The sequence below is a fragment of the Halichoeres trimaculatus genome, unplaced genomic scaffold (genome assembly GCF_033239565.1).
Source record: "Halichoeres trimaculatus isolate MK-OKI-2021-1 unplaced genomic scaffold, fHalTri1.1 fHalTri1_scaffold_11, whole genome shotgun sequence".
Lineage (NCBI taxonomy): Eukaryota > Metazoa > Chordata > Actinopteri > Labriformes > Labridae > Halichoeres > Halichoeres trimaculatus.
The window spans coordinates 16,020,795-16,045,282 of NW_027437189.1; the positions used below are offsets into that span (position 1 = coordinate 16,020,795).

General features: G+C 39.5%; 1 protein-coding gene across 2 annotated transcripts in view; it reads right to left on the reverse strand.

The window, feature by feature from the left end:
* klhdc8b (kelch domain containing 8B) overlaps positions 1-24,488 on the reverse strand; it is a 219,358-nt gene that overhangs the window by 57,263 nt on the left and 137,607 nt on the right. For both annotated transcript variants that reach the window (XM_074680905.1, XM_074680904.1), the window contains 2 exons: positions 11,239-11,403; positions 1,103-1,327 (listed from right to left, as the gene is read on the reverse strand). In XM_074680905.1, coding sequence (XP_074537006.1) covers positions 1,103-1,327; positions 11,239-11,403 — 390 coding nt within the window. The remainder of the gene's footprint in view (positions 1-1,102; positions 1,328-11,238; positions 11,404-24,488) is intronic.

Here is a 24,488-nt window from a genome sequence, read left to right on the forward strand (position 1 = left end):
GAAAAGTAATTTCCACATTAGGACTGTGAATGTATGACTTGTCTTTTCTATCATTTTTGAGTAATGACTTATGACCGGCCCCTCTACAGCCCTGGTGTAGCACTCTTTCCTCCTGCATGGTCTAAAAATCTACTTGTCATTCCTGTCTCATATTTCCTGTCTTGCAGAGAGAAAAGGAAATGAAATACAAAAAGCTGGTTGACAAAGTTTAACCAGCCACAGTCAACAAGAATCATCCAGTAAAAAGAATGCTGTAACAATTTGTAAGAATCCTATGTATGTCACATGAGCTTAGGCTCCACAGCAGTGTTACTGTTTTGCATATTTGCAATCCCTACCAACTTTTCAACCACAAACAAGTGGTTAAAACAAACACTGCAATCATTAATCAGTTTGGTTGGATTATAAAATGTTGTTTACTTTGAGATACAAACAGAACAAATAAAACATGGGTCTACATTTCAGGGACACCACGTATTGTTTTCTGAGAGGAAGTGATGAAGCCCAAAAATAGCAGACACCATGTTGGATGCACTGACCTAACCTCGTGGTCTTAGCCATTGGTGTGCACAGACTTTTTGAAGGGCTGGGGTAAAAAGAGACATATACAGCATGTTCCTGCAACTGAAGAGAGCACTTAGTTCTGCATGTTTTCAGGGACACTTCAGTGTGCATTTTTGCCTCTAAATGGGGCAGTTTGTCATGTTTTGACCAGCTAGGAGGGCACTCTAGCATGTGTTTTGGCTCCCAAGAGAGCAATTCAGCATGCATTCTTCCCAAGGAGGCTCCAAAACTTTTTCTACAGTCAGTAGAAAGTGTCACTGCAACACATGACTTTCACTTTTTTTTATTCTTGTGTTACTGATGTTCAGTGTAAATTCATTGTCTGCCTTGTATTTATAAAGGAAGCCATGTTTTGGAAGCAGTGCATAACAGTCTGAATGGTCAGTGATAACTCTTACCACACACACACAAACCCTGTCACAACTCCATCCCTCTCAGCCTCACTTGTGTAGCATCCCATTATTCTGCACCCATGAACTCTGCTCTAAAAGTCACAAGTCAGTATTTTAAGTCACTGTTTTGCTCACTTAGCTCTTACCTTGATCCACATCATACTCCTCCATGGTGCTGACAAAGTGAGGTCTGGAGTAGAAGTTATGTGGTCCCGGCTGTTGGAGGCCCCCCAGGCTGAAGAGGCTTCGATCATTGGCGGCACAGCAGGAAAACGCCCTCCGGCTTGGGATGCAGGGATAACGAGTCCAGCTCTTTGTCTCCAGGTCAAAAGCCTCCAGCGCTGTAACCGGTAACTTTCCCTGTCGACCACCTGGAGGAGAAAGAGCATGGATAGTTTTTAGGTTTATGTTAAAACATCTATATTTTACATGATGATGAAATAACCTGCTGAATAAGATCCAACATAAAAACAAGCCTACTGATATTTGCATGTTTTATTTTGTAAATGGAATGCAGAAATATCCGCATATGCATGAATAAAACAAATACACGCTGTCTTTGTGATATTGCTCGCCCTTGTTTTGAAATCCAAAGTTTCCTCTGCATTAATGTCAAAGTCTGGCGAGCATACAGACCAGCGCTGGGATCACTTTTCATTCTTGGCTGAAGGCACAGCGCAGCGGCAGGGTGCTCCCCCAGGGCCATTACAAGATGTTGACTTCAACAAATCATAACTTAACCTTGTAAAATTGAAGAACAAGGGGAAGGCAAAGTGGTGGGAGAGGGCGCAAATTGCGAGCAGTAAGAATGTGAATTAACGAGAAAGAGAGAAGAGGGTGAGGCTCATGCCAGTGAGGGATGATGTAAGGAGGATGTTTAGGATAGAGAAAAGGGACAAAGAGGCAAAGGGGAGGAGAAGACACCAGAGGGGAATACAGAAGAGAGAGAGGAAGAATGTGATAAAGGACAATGAAATGAGACAATGACGCTGAGAGAATGTGCAAAAAGTAATACAGAGAAGCTGGGATTATGTGGAGGAGGCAAAGAAGAAAGTGGAAGAGGGTCAACTAGAGTGGGCTGGGTGTCACTGAGATCGATAGTGGTAGCGAGACAAAGAGTCGAGCTGAGTGGGAAGCATTGGAGTCGGAGAGATGTGAGAAAAAGGAGAAAAATTCAGCTAACGGATGTGTTCATTGAAATAGAAATGTTCTGTGTTCAGTTCACAGAGGCATTAAAAATCTGCATTTAAACAATGCATCCATGTATGCACCCAACAGTATATTCTGCATTAAATCATACAGAGTTAATGTGGAGCCAAGTAACCACATCATTCCAGAGACAGATCTTTCTTCCATAAAGAGGAAAATGTGTTGCTGCACTGTGTGTGATAAGAAACCTAAAACTCAGCTCAGACATCTGTGTCAATTGAAGAACTGACAGAGGAAACTAAGAAACACCAGAAACAAGAAGACAACACAATATGATTGGTCTACTTTTTTTATGAAAGTTTAAATTTTTAAGAAATCTGTCTGTTTCTTTTCTGAGAAACTGCAGAGAAGACACAACCTCCGGCACTGCAGACATAAGTCAATTTGTTCAGCTTCAACCACAAACACAATACATCTGTTCTCTGCACATTCTTACCTCATTTGTTGCTCTTTGACAATATTATGGAAATATTGTATCTAAATATACTGTAATAAATCAACAACAAATCAGTAATACTAAAGAACAAAACTCAGTTTGTAAGAATTAGGATAAAAACATCAGACTTGTAAAGAAAAAATACATCTGACAATGTGAATAAAACTTGACATGAGCGTCTTGTTAGTCTATCCACGTCTGCGGATTGTTCCAGGAACAGACGCGTGATGTCACGGAGGCTACGTCCATGTTTTCTAACATGAGTAAAGTTAAGTAAATAGCATAATGCAATGTAATGTCACTGGATAATGTGCTACAGGTACTTCAGTAATGCCACAGGTACAATGTCATTTCGTGCCCAACACTGAGCAGCATGTATTTCTCTTTAGCCATGCAGTTAGTAAAATTATCTGGCAGCTATTTGGTTGATTAGTCAGTTCTGTGGTTCAACTCAAAATTTTAATTTGCTGTTGGATTGGCTGCAATGAAATTTAACTGATGCACAGTCACTGGACAATGAAGTCTGCTGATTTGGGGGATTCTTGTCTTTTTCTGTAACACTATATTGAATTCAAAATTTTCATTTGAGATTAAAATATATTTTTCTCTCAAAAACTGAAACTGTTTTGCTGTTATGGTGTTAATATCTTTGGATGATACCATGCTTATTCTATCATTTAGCAGTGCCTGAGTCTTATGATCTTCAGATATAATTGATTTCATAATGCAAAAAATAGATTTTGACAATTATATATAAAGAATATAAGGAGTGGTCCTGTCTAAGGTTTTTATGCTTTCAAAAAGCGTAAAACCACTTCACACAAGTGACGTTTCTGTTACTGATATAAGAAGTTCAGGTTAAGAAAACCAATTATTCCAAAGGCAGCAAATGTTTTTCAGGACAGCTTGTTCTTGTACAAGATGGTCAGCATTGTCAGAATGCAGAGCGAGCAGCAGGATTTTATGTATTAAATTATTTTATATAGCCCAGTCACGGACGATGGTGCAGAACAGAAAGTGTAGTGTGCCTGCAAATGGCAAAGAGCCTTACTCTCAGCGTTTATAGATGTCAAAGCTGAGATTAATATCCCATATAATATCAAGTTGTAAGAGCCCAACAGCCTCAGCATCGAAGGAAATGGGTTTCACAGAGGCGCAGCAAGTTTTTCGCTGTTTTCTAAATCCTGTGGACAGTTAACGACACATTACAGAACAAAGAATCTGCAATTTCCTGAAGAATGTGAACTCTGATGGCGCTTTGAAAAGCACATCACCTTCCACTGCTGTCTGCTCTGTCACAAAATATATGAAACCAATGCCTGATATATCAAAAAAAGAAAGAAAAAAAAACAAAAAAAAACAGGCCTATTAAGGTTTGCAGAGCCGTGTATTAAGGTCTTGTTATCCAACCGGAGAAAAGTGGAGTCAGCACCTCCACTCTGTAATGTCCCAGACAGGCTCCCATGCTGACAGGCTTCAATTGTCACCAGGTTTAGATAATGAGCAGGTGGGAAGCGGCTTATTTGCCACTTTATCTCAAAGTTCAGCTCTGACAGATTTTATACCAGTCTCTCTTTCTAAAACGTGACTCCATCCCTTGAGCAGCCCAGGTAGAACAGCGCCTGCTGATGAAATTACACTCAGGGATGAAATCACAAAGAATGGACTGCAGCCAAGAGTTGCACATCTTCTCCTGCTATCAGCTTCATTTCAAGGTCTGATTAACAAGGCATATAGCACCACTGAAATGCAAGCACAACCACACTTATGAGCAGATGGGTCTTTTTTTCTGCTTTGTGCAGGTTGGTTTTACTTTGCATCTGATTGTGTAGATGAGCCTGTGGCATCACGGATGCACTGAACTTGTGCAATCTCACTGGACAGAGCTCAAATCATTACTTTTGTGTCTTTTTAAGTAAGTTCAGTGACAATTGTGTTTTTCACTCTTTAACTAAAAGGTACAAAGAATTTTGTGCAAGTATATATAATTTGAGGTCATTCTGAGAGAAAAAAACTTTTTTCTGTTGAGTACTTGTTCTTTAGTTAACTGGTAATTTTCTGCACTGAAGTTCTTTTGCACAAAATGGCCCAATCTGCAACAAATTTAGCTTAGTACAACATCTAGTTATGTGTGAAGAGCATTGGTGTGCAGAAATGTTTGCCCTGCAGCACAGCTGGGGGTGCTTATGACCCTTTGTACTTTATGCTTGGTGTACTAAACAGTCTTGCTTTTCTCATTTGCACAGGGCTCAAGGCAGAACTAATGTTTGGGGAATTAGACCCTGAATTTTGATTCCATGTAAAAACTCCATTCCTGTCAGTATTGTACAATATGTGTGCAAGGGTTGAACCTGAAATGATTCCACTCCTGATAATAATTCTTGAAAGGTTGTAATTTTCCACACCATCCTGACAGCCCTTGTAAATACCGTCAGTGAACGCCAGCCCTGAGCAATAAGATAAACAACTTTTTGTTTTTTCTCAGGTGTCGGACTGTCGCACATTCTGCTCACATTTTGTCTGAAAATCTAGCAATGTTACACTATAATTATTTTCAAAATCTAAGAAAGCAGATTACCTTGTTTTTAAGCCATTATCTGGAGTTACCTTTTTGTTACCCATTCAATGTGTTTTATCTCTTATTGAACCCGGTTTCTACAGCTCCCATCACAATAAAAGCTCAGAATTCCTCTCTTCCCCTTTGACCTTTGTGTGGCACTTGTGATGGTAAGGCTATAAATCTATGTACTCAACATGACTGATGTTCAGCACCACATAACAGGCACTTGGCAACTGTCTTTTGGACAAAAGGTTAAATGTCTTCAAGCCCAGCTACTCATTTTTGGATTAAGCTTGAGTCACCATGACCTGGATGACTGACAACTTCCACAAATATCTTGCTTTATTTTAGCAAGGATACCTGTGACTAGTAAAAGCAACAGTCTTTTTGAGGAATGACAGGTTGGATAATGGGTAAAGCATGACTGTTAAAGGCTCAGACTCTTCATACATTGTACAAAGCGACACCCTATTTGTTGGCTTCAACAGTTATTCAATGTTCCTGCTGCAATGATGACCATTTTTCGATTAAACAGATTATTTAGCCCAGTCTAAGTTTTTGGTTAACTTGTGCTACTCTTCGTCAACTTTATTCACCATGTCACTCCATCTTTCATCGCTTTGGCATTGGAGGCATCAGTGCTGGTGTGCCTCAGTAATGAGAGGCACTGTTGTAATCAATAAGAAGATCTCACATTTGCAGATGTATTAAGAAGAGAAAAAACATATAACAGTACAGTGATAAATTTGTCCATGTGCTTTCTTTCATCCATAATTCTTTTATCATCCGTGACCTGATCCTGACAGCCTTTTTTTCAGCTGGACTTGTCTGCTGCCTACAAACCCTGACACTGCATTAAAAACCCTGACTCCAGTTTTGTTCACACACCAGAGACTGAATGACGTTCAGATCATGATAAGTTACATCATACGCCTGCAGGTCTGCTGTTAACAGTCAGTACACACAATAAATCAAAAGTGTTTTCAGGCCTCCACCAATCCAAACCCCATGAGTGGAGCTGCAGCTGTGGATGCAGCATCAAATTACACTGTACTGAGATCTTTTTTTTTCTAACTGCAAGTAAACAGACAAACATTTACACAGCATGACTGAGACAGAAATGGAGGGATAATGACCATAATTTACAATTATACAACAAACTGCAAGAAAATCACATTACAATGTTTGCATATCGCTCAGTTTTGACTGTAATTTGATATGATTTAATTTTACCATCATTTGTAGACTAGTGTGATCTTGTTTTGCTTGCATCGATGCACTTTGGACTAGTCATCCCTCTTTATCCCATGGATTCAGTAGGCGTCATTAACTTCAGCCACACTGTGACGAATGAGCTGTTGGTCTAGAGAAGAGTTATGGATGTTCTATTTCAATAAAACTGCTCTTTTACGCTGTTCAACAATTTGTAACTTTTTGTAAACTTATTGATAAGCAGCAAAACAGTTTTTCTGTTTGTTTGTTTTTTGTTTTTGTTATTTTGTTTTTTTCTTTGTTTTTGTTTTTTTTTTTTTTTATAAATGAAACTAGAGTGAAAATAAAGCTGTGCAGTGCTGTGACAGTTTAAATGGCCCATGAAACAACTCTAATCGATGATGCTTGACTGCCTTTGTTTCAATCAAACCATAGAGGTTTATGTGCTACTGGTAAAAAGTTCAGTAATCAACTAAATAGATTGTGAAACTTCCTAATTCACAAAAACTAACAGACTTATAAAGTTTGCCCCCAGAGCTTGATGTGTGCCAAGCATCAAGAAAAATAAATAAAATGTTTTATTTCCTTCAGTCATTAAGAAAAATATGGATATATTTTGTACTCATAGCATATACATTGAAATTTAACACATGTTTCTTCATTTTAATATTAGTACTTAAGGCCTAATAACTATCTTAATATTTCAGTTTATGTTAATATCTATTTAAACAGAACAAAAAAAAGGTTTACAACTTGATAATTTTTCCTTTAAGTGGAAAAAGTAGGGTAGGAAAAGGTACACAAGCAACACGACCATCTGTACTAATGAGAGGACTGTCAAAGAAAGTTGTTTCAAGAACTTGGGAGGGCTTCAAAAGAAACAGACTAAGGGTGATATCAGTGCATCAAGAGCAACCATGATGTCTTCAGGAAAGGGCGAAAGTGTTAAAGACCCTGTCTGTTTCTCAGAGGTCCAAAGTCTAACTCAGATGAAAGAAAAGTTTGCATCTAATTTAGAAATCAAGGTCCTGAGTCTCCCTGTACACACGATGATTCTAGGGAAGAGATGAGAAGCAAAGAATCCAAGGTGTTTGAAGTCAAGTGTGAAGTTTCCACAGTCTGTGATGATTTGGTGTGCTATTTCATCATCTGCTGTTTTGTCAATTCCAAAGTCAATGCAGCTTTTTACCAGGACATATTAGAGCACATTATCCTTCCATTGTAGACAAGCTTTGTGGGGATGCTTATTTTATTTCCAGCAGGACTTGGCCTCCACACACAGTGACCATATGCGTTCAGACCATGATATCACTAAGATTGATTGGTCTGCCAATTTGACCATCTTGAACAGCACATAGAATCTGTGGGACATTTGAGAAAGATGAGAGACACCCAGCTGGAGGCCACTATCAAAGCAAACCATCCTTTAGTGACACCTCAGCAGAGCTAAAGGCTGATCGGCTCCAAGCAAGGCTGCATTGCTGCAGTAAAGAGGTCAGGAAGTCCCTACCATGTATTGAGTGCATAATTTAACACACTACTCAGAAGCTACAGCTGCATCACAAATCACATACTCCTGCACTTACACTCACTATTATAAGAGCATAAGTGCATTCACACTGACAGTATGGACAAACACAGTTAATTTCTGAGCTTCTGCACTTAAAATGGTCGGAGTGTTGAGTGCAGCATGCTGGAAACTTCTCACACTCAATGGTCATCATATTGGCTATGTATGGGACGGGTGGGAACAAATCAAACAACGTCATATCTCACATCCACAGGGAAACAGAACACAGAGAAAAACTGCAGAAAACTGATGCAGAAAGAAAGGCTTACAGACATCATGGCTATTTTCCAAACCGCCCACTACATACTATGTGTGAATGTGCTATGTAGTAGGCACTGCATACTGCCTACTGCTCCTGCATGTAGTATGTAGTATGATGGTTCTGTTGGGTCTGTTTTGTTGTATAAAACACTGGTTTTCAGTTTCGGAAGCTGGGGCTACAGCTGATGATATATATATATTTTTTCCTTTATCAAAAATGTACAAAACAAACTATGGGTAAATCGTGACATTTTAGTTATTTTGTTGATCATATCACAACAGTATCATCTTATTTGATTTTTAATCTTACACCATTAGTTACATTGTTTATTTGAAAAAATCTGGAAGGGACTGACTTTTTATTTTTATAGCTGATGAAAAACCACTTCCATATAATCCACATACAGTTAAAAAAAAGGTAATTATTGGTTTATATAGGCTGACAAGATAGAGTGAAGTAGAGACAAAACCGAGCAACAGTATGGGAGGTTTTTGTTACAGAGCTTTTACATGTTGCTGTAGAGCCAACATTTACGAAATATATTACAAAAATATGAAGAAAGTGGCTAGATAATTAAATATATAAATAATTAAATAAATTCCACTGCCTTTTTTTTTAAATCATCAGGCAATGGAAAAAAAGAAAGTAGAATGTCTGGCATCATAAACACCAAAAGGCGTGGGGCTTATGTGGTGTCTCTTTATGAATGCAGAAGAAGAATCCCATTTGAAGGCCCCATAAAACCAAAAGGGCCCCTAAATTTACCGGGAAGAGCTTTCAGTCTTCAGTGCTATACAGGTGCAGCCATCCATCCTTTAATCATATACATATCCACTCAGGCAGCTCAGATATTAATGCTCTCAATAACTCCTCTCATTTGTGTATTGACGGACAGCTTGGGCTCGAATATCTCCTGTTAAAATCAGACACCCCCAGTCATTTTCAATCAGAAGCCGGATATATTGGACTAAGGCTCCTCCAGTGGAATAACTGTTAAATACTAACAAGATGCAATCTTATTTGCTTTTGGAGCTATTCTCATTTCTGTAATTCAAATCAGTTTTTGGATGTATCAGAAAAGCTCCTGCTGTTTGGAGATTACAGCGTCTTTTTACCAAATGTAAATGGCTGCCTGTGGTGTGTAGTGATTTAATCTCTTGGCAAAATGCTTCTTCAGTGGAATGAAATGATCACACCCTGCCCTGCGAGTCCAATTTCTCTCTCTGCAGTGGTGCGAAATTTTTCCCGAGTGTCACTGAGCAATAACAATCCCCCCAAAGCAGCACGAAAACGAATGCAGCATCAGATCCGGATGGAAAATGACAGGATGACAATCTCACTCTGAAAAGCAAAAACAAAAAACAGAACCTACACTGAACAAATAGTTCCTTTTCCTTCTTTTCCTTCACACTGAGCAGCTTTCAACTCCAACCCTGATCGGCAGATCAATACTGTACGAAGACTGAGATGCCTTGGACCTATGAGTCAGACTTTTATTTTTTCATCAGTTTTCTTTCACTCTTACAAAACTGCCAGTTAGATAAAGACATACAGCTCAAGGGTGCAACGTTCAATACATAAAACTGTAAATCCCTGGACAAAAAAATGAAACAGGAATTGTGCGCATTAGACTGGACCAGGAAGAGTCAAATTTTATGGAGAGTGACTTACAGATTTCTCCTCTTATCTGGTCTGTTGGGGTGAATCAGAGTAGCTGAACAGTGAAAATGGCTCCAAAACACCAAAGCTGGAGGACTGCAACACTCAAGAATCAGCTATTGACATCCTCAAAAGGAGTCACTCGAATTTTCTCTCTTCACTCTTCCCAAAACTTAACTATCAGGTGATGCTAGAAGCAGTGCTGGTGCATGTGTAAGAAAGAGGAGACAGATGTTGGAGCTGGCTGTGTACTAAATGAACAATGTGCTTTCATCTCTCAAATGTGAGATGTGAAGCCAAAAAATACCTTGATGGGTGCTGAAAGTCTGTGATGATGCAGCTGAGGTATGTGCAAAAGTGATCTGACTGATTGAGTTATGAGACTAAAGTCACACCCTTTCTGTAAACTGAAAAAATGATCTAAAAACTGAAAAAGTGATCTGACTGATTGCTATATCAGAATGAATATATATATATATATATATATATATATATATATATATATATATATATATATATATATATATATATATATATATATATATATAATTTAGATATAGGTAGATAGATATATAGATAGATATATATGAACTGCACATTCCACTTCAACTTCAGATGTAGCTATAATAAAGCCGCATTTCCACCAAGCAGTCTGGGTCGGTTCAGTACGGTTTGGTACAGTTAAGCCTGATCCCGTTTGCTTTTCCACTGCAAACTGTGCCCTCTTTAGGTAGGCAGCGTGTAAGCCAGCTGCCAAAAGTCGCAGCTGTTAAACAATAGCCTGACGCCATAACAGTTTACCCCGCTATTAAATCCAACAAAGAAGAAAAACGCAACAGTAAACAAAGAGCATAGATGGAAGACATGCAGCATTACGTCCTCTCTGTGATAGGCATGTAGCTCTTTGATATAAAGTACAATTAAGCTTTGTTTCAGAGAAGTGTGTGTGCCGCCAGGAGAAATGCAGCAGCTGTCGGGGAAGTGACAATTTTTTGACCAATCAACAGTCTGCAGTGTGTTGCTCCACTTACCGAGAGCGGATCGGTTCAGTCTGGTACCCATACATAAGGGTCCCAAAAAAGTTGGCCGGCTCGTCTCGGTTTTTAGGGATCCGTCCTGAGATAAGTCGGTGGAAACGCCTCAAAATGCGCGCCGTACTGAGACGAACCGAACCAGTCTGCTTGGCGGAAACGAGGCTTAAGAGACTAGAAAGTAAATCCTGTTTAATCATATGTTCCTGTTCAAATCAGTGCCCACACTGGATGACCCAGGCCAAAAGTCTGGATCTGTAATTTACCTTTGCAGAAAATGTTGTGAGGTAAGCTTAAAAATGAAAAAATAAAAGGAGGGAAACAAGATGAACTGGTTTCCTACCCATCAAGTAGATTTTGTTTCCTCTTACGAAGGGTGTGGCTCCGTACCGTGGCGTGGGCATCGAGGTCAGTGGCTGCCATTGGTCCTTCTCAGCATCATAAATCCTAACCAGAGCCTGCGGCGTCGTGTCGGCTCCCATACCTCCAAACACGTACACCTTTCCATCTGCAGGGAAACACACACAACAATCACATTCTGTGTATTGATAGCTTTTAAAGAGCTTATTATAATTTACTTTCTTGGCAGAAGTCAAGTGTTCAATAGACATTTGCTCTCAAACTCCTTGTAAGGTTAATATGAGGTGAGGGAATTTAAAATGCTGCCAACACATCTGCTAACAGCCAGACTAAGCCATGAACCATGCTGCCCTCTCTTTGGTCCTCTATCTGTCTTATCCAATATTTATGCCCTGGTCCTAGAAAGTTTCAGATGACCGTCAAATGACTTTTACACAAGGACTGACGCAAACATTCCCGACAACTGCAGAGTCATTAGAATATACAGAGGAGGAAGAGGAAGGGAGAGGAGAGAAAAAGTGCTGAGCAAGTAAACATGGTGATACTGCAGAAGCACAGAGGGAGTGAAAGAGAAGGAACAAGGAAAGAAAAAAAAAAGAGGGAAAAGAATAATAAGATGGGAGGACAGAAGAGGGGGAAACACAAAAGGAAGAGGGGTATGGCAGTCTTGTATTAAAAGCCCATCAACAGTCCCAGTTATGACAAGGAGAGGAACCGAGACACATGGCGGGAGGAGAGGGAGTATCTCAGTCATCCTGACAGATGACAGATTCACAGAGCTGTGACTTGAGCTGTGACTTAAACTGTGAAGAATAGAGCAATAATACATCTGTCACTCGAGATGCAGCTCAACACGAGGGGGATTGCGACACAGTCGAGCAGTTGTGACAGAGAAAATCCAATCATAGTGTTGTAAAGAAAATAAATGATGCAGCAAGGACACTCATGACTTAAAACGTACCGGGACACTTGTAGAGGAATACGATGAGACAGAAACGTAGGGGAAAATACATACACGCTTCCTCCTTCTTTTCCTTCCTGGAAATTTTCTGATCAACTCAGTGGGTTAAGAGCATTAAACATATTGTACAAGTGATGGGAAGGTCTGCTTTTTTCAGAGAGTTGGTTCTTGGTTCCCAAAGAAGATCTCTTTCAGCTCCCCAATGGCTCCAAAATTACTGTTATTTGTAGCCTCATATAATTGCCTAACCTGGCAAATAGGAATGACTGTACATGGATAAACCCTTTTGTGTTCAGTGTTTTAATCAGTAGCTTCATAATTGCCTCATTCTGTGCATTTGTTCTGTTACAAAAGCAGGCATTCATACGTTTGCTTGATATTTTAATCAAACTTGTTTTGTACAAAGAAAACAATAGAATAAAACACTGCACACAATACCACAAACCAAGGAGAACCACAACAAAACCAGAACCAAACTCAGTATTAAAAATGTATAAATGTCCTCAGTGCAGGTCAGCATCCAGAAAAATTAGATGCCTGACATTAGATAGGCTGATTCTCTCAGATGAAACAGAAGTTGTATCCCAAGTCACAACAAAAGTTGGGTGCTGGCTTTCACTCAGTGACAGTCAACTCTTCAGATTCACTACACAGCAACAGCTCTCATCGCAGCATCTTTTGCATATGGCCCATCATTGTGCCGAGTGCAAAGAGCCACAAAAGTACAAAACTACACCGAAAAAAAAAAAGGAAAGGTAAACAAAAGTTAAAGAAAACTGACTATTCCAAATGTTTAAGATAAACAAAAGACAGAAAAGTGTTGTCTTTTATTAAAGGGGCTTAAATCTAGGACTGGCAGCATAAAGGCATTAATTTAAAAGTGATTATGGTCTGAATTTAGCTTGAGATTTTTGTTTTGCTATTTTGTCCCTTTCAGTACCTTGTAGATGAACTTCTGTAACCTCTTCCCACATCTACTGTTGTTCTGATGGAAAAATAACACTCCTGAAACGTACAAGATCCCAGTCAAAACTAGTATCAGTTTTTTTCGGACAGAGTTAGAATATCTACGAAGTACGTTGAGTTTGAGCCACTACCTTGTGCTATTCAGTCAAATATCAGCAAGTAAGCACATCATTAGAGTCTGCAGAACATTATTTAAGAAGTGTGCAAATTGTCACAGACCAGTGGATGAAACTAAATTGAGGTAAATTTCAGAGCTTGCCAAATGAGTGCCAGTTAACTGCAGGATAAATATCCTGCTGTGGAAGTCCATGTTGAACTGTTCTGTTTGAATAAGCAAGGTCCAGACTTCCTCTGATACTACAGCTCACCTCAGGTGTGGGGTTTCTGTTGTATTGTTAGTTTCTAAGGCCAAGCCTTGGTAAAATGAGGACTAACGTATTACTTTCCAAGTTAACCTCTCTGACATTCATAATCAACAAAGCTTCGGTGTATTTCTGTTTGATTTGCAAATTATGAAAACGCACTGCATATTTCAGTTAGCACTGGGAGGCTTTCTCCTTTGCCTCTGCAATGATATCAGACCACACTGGAAAAGCAGTGCAGCATTAATTTGCATAATCTGACTAAAAGTGAAGATAAGGAGGAACATTTCACTCGATTCTTTCTATTCACAATTCAGTTTCCCTGTCTGGGTTGTCCAGGACTGGATTGATTCACGGCACGTAGAATTCGCTATGACAATAACTTGTTGCCCTAAAAAAATGTGTTTTTCTCTGCTGAAAACAATTAACTGGGTTATTTTTGTACTGATGGTGAACACTGCAGCTGGACTGGCAAAAAGAAAAAGAAGTGGAAGAAAACTAAACAGGAGAGTTTTGGAGCACAGGCTAAAACTTGGGCTAAAACATGGGCTAAACTATTTGTGATGTTCATTCCAACCCACAAATTTGAGAGTCTTTACCAAGGCAGTAAAGATTTTTATTTTACACTTGTTGAATTGCAGTTTTAGCACCTTCTTCACTGGCTTCATAGTTTTAGAATAGGGGTTACTGCTGCTTGGTTTATATTCTACTGAGATCTTGTGTAGAATGTACCAGGAGTGTCTTAGTGCGATACTCTGAATCGGCTCAGTGGGGAAGAATGACAGCATAAAGTTTTACACCAAACAAGAAATCAAGCAAAAAAAAAAAAATCTGGTTATCTCCAGTTTTCTCTTCCTAGGAGCATAAATTTTATTAGCAGTTTGAAGTCCTCCAGCTATAAGGCATCTCTATGAAAATGCGGAGCACATCACATCATGACATTTGTTGGGACATGCATTAAAATTCATGGATGTTATTCGAATTTTCAATGAAGGTTCATGGGTTTAAAATGTAATTACAGTATTGTCACATTGACTATAATGAGGATGTAAAACTTGACTAAATTAGCATGTAGTGTGGTGTGAGGTGTGTGTGCGTGTGTATGCGTACGTATGTGTGTGTACTGGAGTGACAGAGTACAATGACAGTAACTCAGCTGTATCCTGAATGGCCTGATGATCTTTTTTCCTCCTCTATAATGATTTCCAATATTTCCACTTTAACACGTTGGGGTACAAATGGCTTCCACACTGTGCTGGAGCGACAATCCGGCATTTTTCTCTCCAAGTCTTTGAGTCAGAGGAACAGATAAGATGGACAGATAAAAGAGAGAATACAGTAGCTTAAAAATGCAATCATCCATACACAGAGTGTGCATGTGTATCAGAAAACTCCTATAATAGAACAAATTATACCTCATACATGTGTGTCTGCATAAACCATTTATAAAAAATACAAAGAAAATAACTGTCAGTACATCCGTCAGACTAAATTGCCTTCACTTAAGCTTTTGCTCTCCTTGATACTCTTTTGTGAGAGCGCTGAAATTAAATGAGAACCTGCTTCACCTGACAGGAACAAGCATTTACATGCCCAGAGGACAGCTCAGGAAAAGTAGTCTCATAAATGTGTTCTATGGGGGGACGTTCTGCTTTTATCAGGTTATAAATCAGTGAATGTGCCAACTTCTTACACTTCCATCCTCTGTAAGACATTTGTCTAAATTTATTCAAGAAAAGGCAAACCTTTCTCCACCTGTAATATGAGTAAGCTGTGCTTTGCATCAATTTAAGAGAAACCGAGGAACAAATGAAAGATAACTGAACTAATTTGTCCAATTTCAAGTTACACATCCTGCATTTCATAGAAAACACACTCTTTCAGAAGTCTTACACACACGGCACTGGATAATTCTCCACATGAGAGCGCCTGCCTAAAATGTCCCTGCGGAGCAATTTGCTTTGCAGACAGGCATCCACACAAATAAAACAACACAAACAATAGAATAGAATAGAATAGAATAGAATAGAACTTTGTTGTCATTGTGACAAGTACAACAAAATTGAAGTCTTAGCAGCAATCAAGAAAACAAAAGTAAGAAAGTGTATAGAAAGTGCAAAAAGGTCCATAAGAAAATAGATGATGACAGATTGTCCATCATTGTCCAGTTCAGCCAGCCTCCACCTCCACAGGGTCCAGGACTGAGCTTCCTCAGCAGTCTGTTCAGTCTCTGTCTCCTGGATCCTGTCTGCTCACAGCAGGTGAAGTTCTCCTGTAAATAGCATGATGCTACTCTGCCCTCTGGTTTTCCCTCTGTTGCTGGGATAGCATGGCTAGCTCATCCATCTTATTGGAGATAGATCTTACGTTCCCAATAATGATGGATGGAAGGACAGGTCCATGTCGTCACATCTTAGCTCACACCTGAAAACCAGCACGTCGTCCTCACCTCCTTCTCCTCACCTTGTGGGAAGACATCAGGCCTTACACCAGTTAGCATTGACATGCTACAGGCTGCTAACAGCTGAGTTCACATGTAAACAATGCAGCCATGGTTACATGTAGGATCTCCAGACAAACGGTAGAAAAAGTAGTAAAAATATCGCTGAAGCCACAAAAAGTTTGGTGTCCATGACCAACAAATGTGCCATACAAAGTAATGACCCACTCCAAATACAAAGATGATGAAAAAGAGACGGAAAAATTACAAGAAACAGACAAAGAAGAGAGAGCTGCTGCAAAAGGCAGCCATAGCCAACAGGGCAGCGCCTAGTAACAACAGATACAAGCAATACAAGATGCAGCACAATATCCATTGACTGTCACCATAGATTACAGTGGTTACAGATAGTTAGAAAAAACAACAGCTGGTGGATTAAAAGACAGTCTGTATCATAGTTTATATACATCATTAACAAAAAATAAATTAAGCTTAGTGTTGGTTGAACATCCATGAAGGAAGTCTACGTTTCCACCACATTCCAAAGGAGCTCTATTGGATTGAGATCTAGCGGCTGTTGAGCCCATGGGAGTCCAATAAACTCACTGTCATGTTCAAGAAACCAGTTTGAGATGATTTGAGCTTGGTTACATGGAGCATTATCTTGTTTGAAGTAGCCATCAGAAGATGGAAACACTCCTGCTCATAAAGAGATGGACACAGCAGCCTAAAACGTTGATGGAAGACGAGATGGAGACGTGCTTTCATGTTGTTTATGCCAAATTCTGAGCCTACCATATCAATGTGAAGCTGAAATCCAGACATTTATTTTATTTACTGTTGTATTCCAGTCATCTCTAACCAGTCTGTCCATTATCCTCTTACCTCTGGCATCAACAAAACCTTTGGCTTAGAGACCTGCCGCTCACTGAATATTTTTTTGTTTTTGGGACCATTCTCTGTAAACTCTAGAAATGGTCCCTGTAGATCAGCAGTGAAATACTAAGACCAGCTCTTCAGGCTCCAAAAGCCAAAGTTATCTAGATCAAAGTTACTTAAAACTCAAACAAAATACAACAAACAAAAACTATTTCAGTATTAAAGAGTATCAACAAGCTGTACCGTCTCCTGTTGAGGTAAGGTATTTCTCCTTGACCGCTTCACCTTGTAAACTTGTCCTGTTGCTGCCGCCCTGAGAAGGACATTGGTCTTATCCCTTGTAATCCTCACCTCACCTCAATTGTCATCACCTAGAGCTTGTGATTAAAGGGGAGTGTTGGATCATACATCCACCGGGAAATTGAGTGGAGTAACTTCAAGCTTGGCTCCCTCTTCACCTCTTCCGTCCAGTGTTTTCATTACTGCTGACACGGCATCAATCTGCATGTCAAGAAGACTCACTTCATCACCTCCAGCACTCACGACAGGTCCTTTCCTCTCAGTGAAGTTACATTTCACTTCTCTTTGAGCATGCCAAGCTCACGCAGTGCCATGTCCAGGTCATTTCAGCTGGAAAATAGAGTCACAGAGGTGTTTTAAACAGCTTTTAGTCTGGCACCGCAGATAGGACTGTTTGCCTTGGCAGGCAGACAACACAGCTCTAGGTTCCACAGAGAACAGCTATTTTCTTGTCCTTCCTCAGAGATCCCACACAGTGTTTTTGTTTAAAAAAAAAAAAAAAAAAAAAAAAGGGAAGAAGAAGAAAAAGAAGAAGGCAATAATGTTTACATCCGATTGTGTCCTCTCAACCGTAACATGATACTGAATTTTCCCATAAAACATGCACAGAATCCTTTCTTTGTGTGTTTTTAAATCTTCTTTGTTTAAACCACGTCTACCAGCTGGGACTCTTCCTCTCCTCTGTGCGTACAGGCACACTGCTTCCATTGATGGTGTGCAACATAAGCATCTCCCAGCTGCTGTAAATCCCTAGCTATGGATATGTAATGGTAAAAGTTGAGTTTTTCCCTTATGACTCAGTTTTCATGCCAGGTAATCCTTGTGGAGTTGGATTATTGTCAGTGACATAGCTCAAAACTATGGATAAATAACATGACGCTGTAGGACATCAGCAACTTTTATGGAGCTACAGATTTTTGTGAAAAGAAGAAGCAGCACTACAGTTTATACAGTGAAAGGAGGAACAAACCAGAGGATATGTGTGTTTTTCTGCAGTAAAAGGTGCCGATCATTCTCAAGAAAGGTGTAGCGGCTGTTGAGTCAGCTTGGAACCAAGAATGATGATTTCAGTTGAATGAAGAGAGTGCAACTGCATGCTTTACAATTTAAACCAGTTGATGGGTGTTTGTGTGACAAAAATTGCATGAATAAAGGAGGAGGGTAGACATTTTTGATCTTATAAATAAAACTAAAAAAAAACAAAGGAAAAGAAAAAGAAAGAACATTTAGATGTTATTTTAAAATTTCCTGGTGTTTTTACTGACTTTTTTGTCTTCCACAATGTTATTCCTCTCTCCTACAGTGTCCATGACAACTACATGCCAGTAGACAATTGTGCAAATTAGGGAATGCTGTCATTTAGTCACTTCAAGGAAAGTCAACAGCTACTTTCCTTACAGTGGCATCTTTGGTTGGTTCCCCTGATCAAAAAAGGGCAGGAAACCCTTGGCCATTTGACTCCAGCTGCTCTACAGCAGAGCTACATGCTGTGTCTAGTAAACTCAGCTGGTATGTTAAGGGATGAGGAAGCAGGAACGAAGAAGGGACGGACCTGGTTTGGGTCTAATGTCAGGAGAAAGTGCTAGAAAGTCTGCAGTGAAAAGTGGTATTTGCATCAGTTGCACTAAGGTACGCACTAAGATTTGTAATTTTTCTTGTGTATCATAACTTTTAATCCTCAAAGTGTCTAGTACACACAATGCAACTTTAGAGTTGATCAGAGAAAAAACTCTGAGTGGTTTATTGAAATATATAGACTATATTTCTTCAAAATCCAATGTTTATGGCCAAATTGCAGACTTTTTGTTGGGAATTCACTATGGTAAGAGACTTTTTGTAGGGCTAGGCAAAGTAGTCATGCTCCAAAAATGTCAGGCCTGTAGGTGAAAGTAACTGGAGGGGCTGCAGTTTTAAGCCACTGGGGGGAGCTGTGGGGGATACATTTTTGCATAACCACTGGAATCATACATTTTCACGCCATGGCTGAACTTTGCGCAAAATGTAGTGAGTGTTGGTGCATTTGGGGGTTGAAAGGCGAGGAAAAAGTCCTAACAGAAGAATAAAATTATTTTTAAAAACCTGAGTTTGAGTTTAATTTCATTGTGTGTTTCCACACTTTCTTTTGTCAGCCTCTGTATTTTAAGTTCAATAAATAGGGACAAGATAAGCACAAAAGGACCCAAATACACAACTCAAGTAGAAAACAGGCTCTGTAATGAGCAAACAACTCACAAAGTAATGAACACAAAATCACAGCAATGCTGGAGCGACTGGAGAAAAAGGAAAATTAAAAATCACAGCAATGCTGGAAAAAAATAGATCATTAAAAGGGCAAGACAATTTCTCATTTTTTTCTTGAATCAAACTGAAGAAGGCTACACAAACTTGAATAAAGCAGGACAAAAGGACCATGGAGAAAATTGGCATATGAGACATGATGATCTGACACAAAACAAAGGGGGAGACAGACTTTTGTTAGTGTAGTTAGTGGGGCACCGGTGGAAACAGTGAAGGGACCCAAGAGACAGGTACAAGCTTGTAAGAAATACTGACAGTGTTACATAATGATAAATATCCAACATCTGACCCACAGTTACCTGTGACCTGCATCCTGCTATCACCTTGAGTTGTGTGTGTGTGTTGTGCTTTTCCAGAGTACTTGTCCGCCTCCGTACAGTCTCCTCTAATTAAGGAAACCAAGCTCCACTCTCCACCCGTCACCCCTGGAGACTCCATGGAAACCAACGTGTAATTTACAGACTGTTATTATGGAGTGGCTGCTTGGCTGTGCTCAGTGAACAAAAACTGCCACTACTTCCAACCAGACCACTGAGTCACTACCTGGGGCTACTTGATAAAAAAAGCTTTCTTATAAAAAGTGTCTGGTAATAAACTCAAAAACAAGAGTGACGCACTCCATGTGATGTACCTGAGAATGTTTCCAAAACACAGGCTTTCTGGTTCAAAATATAACTTATGCTTTACAGCGGCATCCCTTTTCTTGTCTATGATGTAAATCTAGCCTCCTGCTTTGATACCTCTACAGCACATTATCTTTCATCACTCTGGAGAGTGTCCCTCTCTTTTTTCAACAAGATGCCTGTCCTTCTTCATTCTTCTTCTGGTGGTGGGTGAAAAAGCGGCTGCATCCTCTGTGCAACTTTCACATTACTTTCATCATTTTCCATCGCCTCTTTCTCCGCTTCTGTTTAATTGACTGCGTCACCCATCCCTTCTCAGTCTCTTTTTTTATCTCGCCCATCGCTTTATCCTTTTATCCATCTCTCTCATCTCTTTTTCCATTACTGCTCATCCATTTGCATCCTCCCTGAAGCAGCGTTCGGCTGGTTTATTGGATGCTCTGCCATGGAAACGGCAAAAACAAGAGGGACAGAAATCTTAGAGTTGTGATAGGTGTTAAATTTCACCTTGCGTACATTTTTGTTTGTCGGGTGTATACAAAACGTGTCCTTATTGGTTTATAAGTTTTTTAATTGATGGCTCACTTCCTTGAGGGATCATGGATTTACTTTTTACACCTTCAATAACTTCAGCAGGAAATCAGCTCTCACTGTAGTGAGCTTAACATGATTCCTTTAAGATGAATACAAAGTATTGATCATAAATGCTTCATGTGCTGTACTTAAGAACACCAATACCACATTAAGTCACAAGTGAACCCCGAGGGATGCACCTCTGACACACAACATATCAACTTCACACAAATCACAACACTGTGTCCCGGATAACCAGTAACAAGGATATGTGCAAATGTACTCAAGAGCGTTATTTACATTCATCAATAAACATAATCTCCATGTCCCCATTATATAAAGAGTTTAGATCATTTATTAATACAGGGCAGAGTATAAAAAAGAGGTTTTATCCAACATCTGTTTTCTTTTTTTCTGTTTTCAATTGATTTATAAAATTTCTCAAAAAATACAGCAAAGGTCCAGCAGGTTCAAGTGAAACTTGACTGAATTCTTAAAAATACAAAACTGGAGGCTAAAGGTGACAAATTTCATACCTTTTTTTTAGTCTTCAACACAGTTTGTTGTCTAAATGGAATGTCTTCAGCATGTTTCAGTCTAAATATTCTATGAATCAAGCACCAGAGGAGGTTTTAAACTCGCTCTAAGCTGCCATTCTCAAAGCAGTCTGTTGTAGTGTCTCTTTGAATTCCAAATGTGCTCCTTCAAACTCGGCCCCTCTCTTCTGTTGGGGAGTGTCAACAAGAACAGAGGTGTCATGCTGCTATAGGAGCTTTTTGGGTGTGTGCAAAAAACTCATCTGCATTAAACATTTCATTTGACACTGGTGTCAGAGGTCAGCTTGTGATGCTGACAGATTTAGAGACCAATTGTATGTAGTTTTGAACCCTGTAAAGGCCTTGATAATGTGTCGATCTGCTTTACAAATTATCAGACAGCGTCAGATATAACATTTACAGTAGATTACTGCAGGTAAACAGAAATGTAAACAGAAATATCCACATTCTGTGAACATACATTAATGGATAAAGATCAGCATTTGTAGCACTCATGTTACTTATTTAATGCTTTCAGAAGTCTCTCCTGTTCTGTGTCCTCACCTCCTCCAGGTGCATTTATTGAACAGGAAGATTCTTTATCATGAGCGGGGCAAAGACTTCTGGGTCAGCTGAGGAGAGAGGACTTGAGGATGTGCAAATCAAAGAAATCAGTAAACACTGAGCCAAGAAGGACTTAATGTTAGTGAGGAGGCATAGCTTTCACGTTATGAGATATGACCAAGATATTATCCATGGATCTCCATGACAACACACTGTGAATTCTGATGTGGAGCTTTGAAGCGTATGGAGGTCCCCACCATGATTTTGATCAACCTTACACGAGGCACAGAGGTGGAGTAAAGGTGATTATTTTTGTAATTATATTTGTTTCGAAGATGTAGAATATCTTTGAATGACTGAGTCATGCTTTTGAAGCCTACCTCAAGCAGACACTTAGTGGATTGCAGTTTTAGCACTTAGCACACTTGATTGTTCAATAGAAACATTCAGATGTTGTTTTTCTCATAAAACTTGATGCTGCTGATTGGTTTCAGGTGTTCCCTTAGTTTTGTTAAAAAGAGTGCTAGTGAAAGATTACTTTTTTTCACTTGTTGAACACCACAATATTTTGATCGCTTTCATTTTGAATGATCCTATGTTGTGTTGTTGTGGTGGTTTGGGGCTTTCAGCACAAACATGACGCCTGCATGATCCAGTCTGTACTGTTTCACTCACTCACTGTCATTCAGAGTTTGGAGTAAATTCCTCCTCCATCTTTCCCCCATTTCCTCCACTGCTTGAGTCACTCCTAAACCTCTTTAGAGTCCTTTTCACTACTCCCAACAGTTTTAGTAACTCTTTTAAGGACTAGAAAGTGGAGTTCACACTGATTTTCTTCTGGTGTGAAGTGAGCTAAGAGTGATTTGACCTCCTTGGATCTGCTCAAAAGTTGAGTGGGGCTGTTAGAAATCAAAAATATTGAACAGAATCCGAAATTCTGCTGTGTGTGGGACCCAACCACTGAGGACCGTCATACAGAACAAAAACAACAGCCAATCAGAAATCAAGCTGAGGGAAGAAGGAAGCTCAATAAATGAACTGATGGTATTAATATTTAATGTGGCGTTAAATGAATGTCAGAAACAGAAAACATTCTTGTTGATTTGTGGCATGGGCGTTTAAAAACATGTTTTATAACACATAAATTGACCAGACAGAATGTACAGTCAGAGCTTTTTCTCTAAAATATAGGAGAAAAGCATTTTTAAATCAATTCACCTTTAAGTCAATAGTTTAATTTATTAATGGATGGTGGTAGTGTGTGGCAGAGTGGCTGTTACAGCAGTCAAACTTTCGGATTTTAATCTTATCATTAAAACAATGTTCCCTAGATTTTGACTGATGTCCTTTTTAAGAGGTTATGGCTGAAGCGGTTAATTCAGCGTCTCTGTAGGAAAATTTTCAGAACTGTGATGTAAAACTGTGCCCAGAAAAAAATCACTGATCTAAAGCACCATCAGTTGAAAAAGCATCTTTTACCCGGAAACACCTCGCAGCGAGAGGGTTGTCCTCTGTTGCTCCTGTAATGACACTCTTTGCTGCTGTGGCTGATGGAAGACAATCTCCCACAGCGGCATTTAAAGGGCACTGCACTCTTTCTAATGAACTGTCATCAATACTGAATCGATGAGAACTTTTCTGCCTGCTGTGAGCTATAGATGCCCGCTATAGACTGACGGAGCTCAGGGTCTTATGTTTGGCAGGATCAATTGGTGCCACAAGGACAAAGAGACTGCATGAGTCAGGCGCTCTATTTATGTTCTTTCTTTCTCCTTCCTTTGCTTTTTTTCTTTATGGCTTGCTTTCTTCTTTCCCAACTTATCACCTGTCTTTCCTCCTCCAAAGCTCTTTACAAATGTTCATTCAGCATTGAGTATTTCAAGTTGGCTGCGTATAAAGCTAATAAAGAACTGTGTTGATGTAAGCCAGACACAGACTCACCAAAGGTCCAATTGTAAAGGTAACTTGATGTGATTATAATGTCCTCTTCGGTGAGGGTCAATCAATAATCCTGTGAAGAACCTAATTCTGAAAAGCATTTAACTCAAGGAGGAAATTAACAGAGTTTTTCTTAGGTCTGAAAGCGCTCTTTTGCAAAGAATAGAGGCATAAAAAGCAGAGAAAGAGAAAGCAGATGCAGCTCATTGAGCTGGGATTTATGAAGGAGAACCAGCTCAGGTGAAGCAGCTTCCTTTCAGCTGATGGTGTTGAGGGGGAAAACAGATCAGCAGCAATAGTGAATGTGTTTACTTCATCTGCACACAGTTTTAGACTTTAGAAACACACAGGGGATAATAACAAATGTGGACTCAGAAATTATCTCATAATTGACCGTTGTCATCAGTGGTAGGAATTTTCAGATAGTGTACAAATAATGGCTCAGATTAGACACAACACCACAGCCCGTATTCACAAAGCATCCGAAAGTTAAAAGTAGCTCTTAGTGATGTCATTCTTAGAAAAAATATAGAATTCCTCGATTCTAAGATTTTTCTTAGAATTTTTCTTTGGTAAGATAAAAGTTATTTACAAAGCGTCTTAAGTCTTAAGAGAGCTCCCAAGGTGACAAACTGTTAGGAGGAGGGATGAAGAATTTTAAGAAGCCTAAGAGTGGCCGCTGACTCTGGTGTTGGACTTTCCCAACACAATAAACACAGTTTCTGCCACCTGAGACAGCTGTTTATCCACTGATCCACCCCATAAACACTCCAGTTAATGAGTAAATGAAACT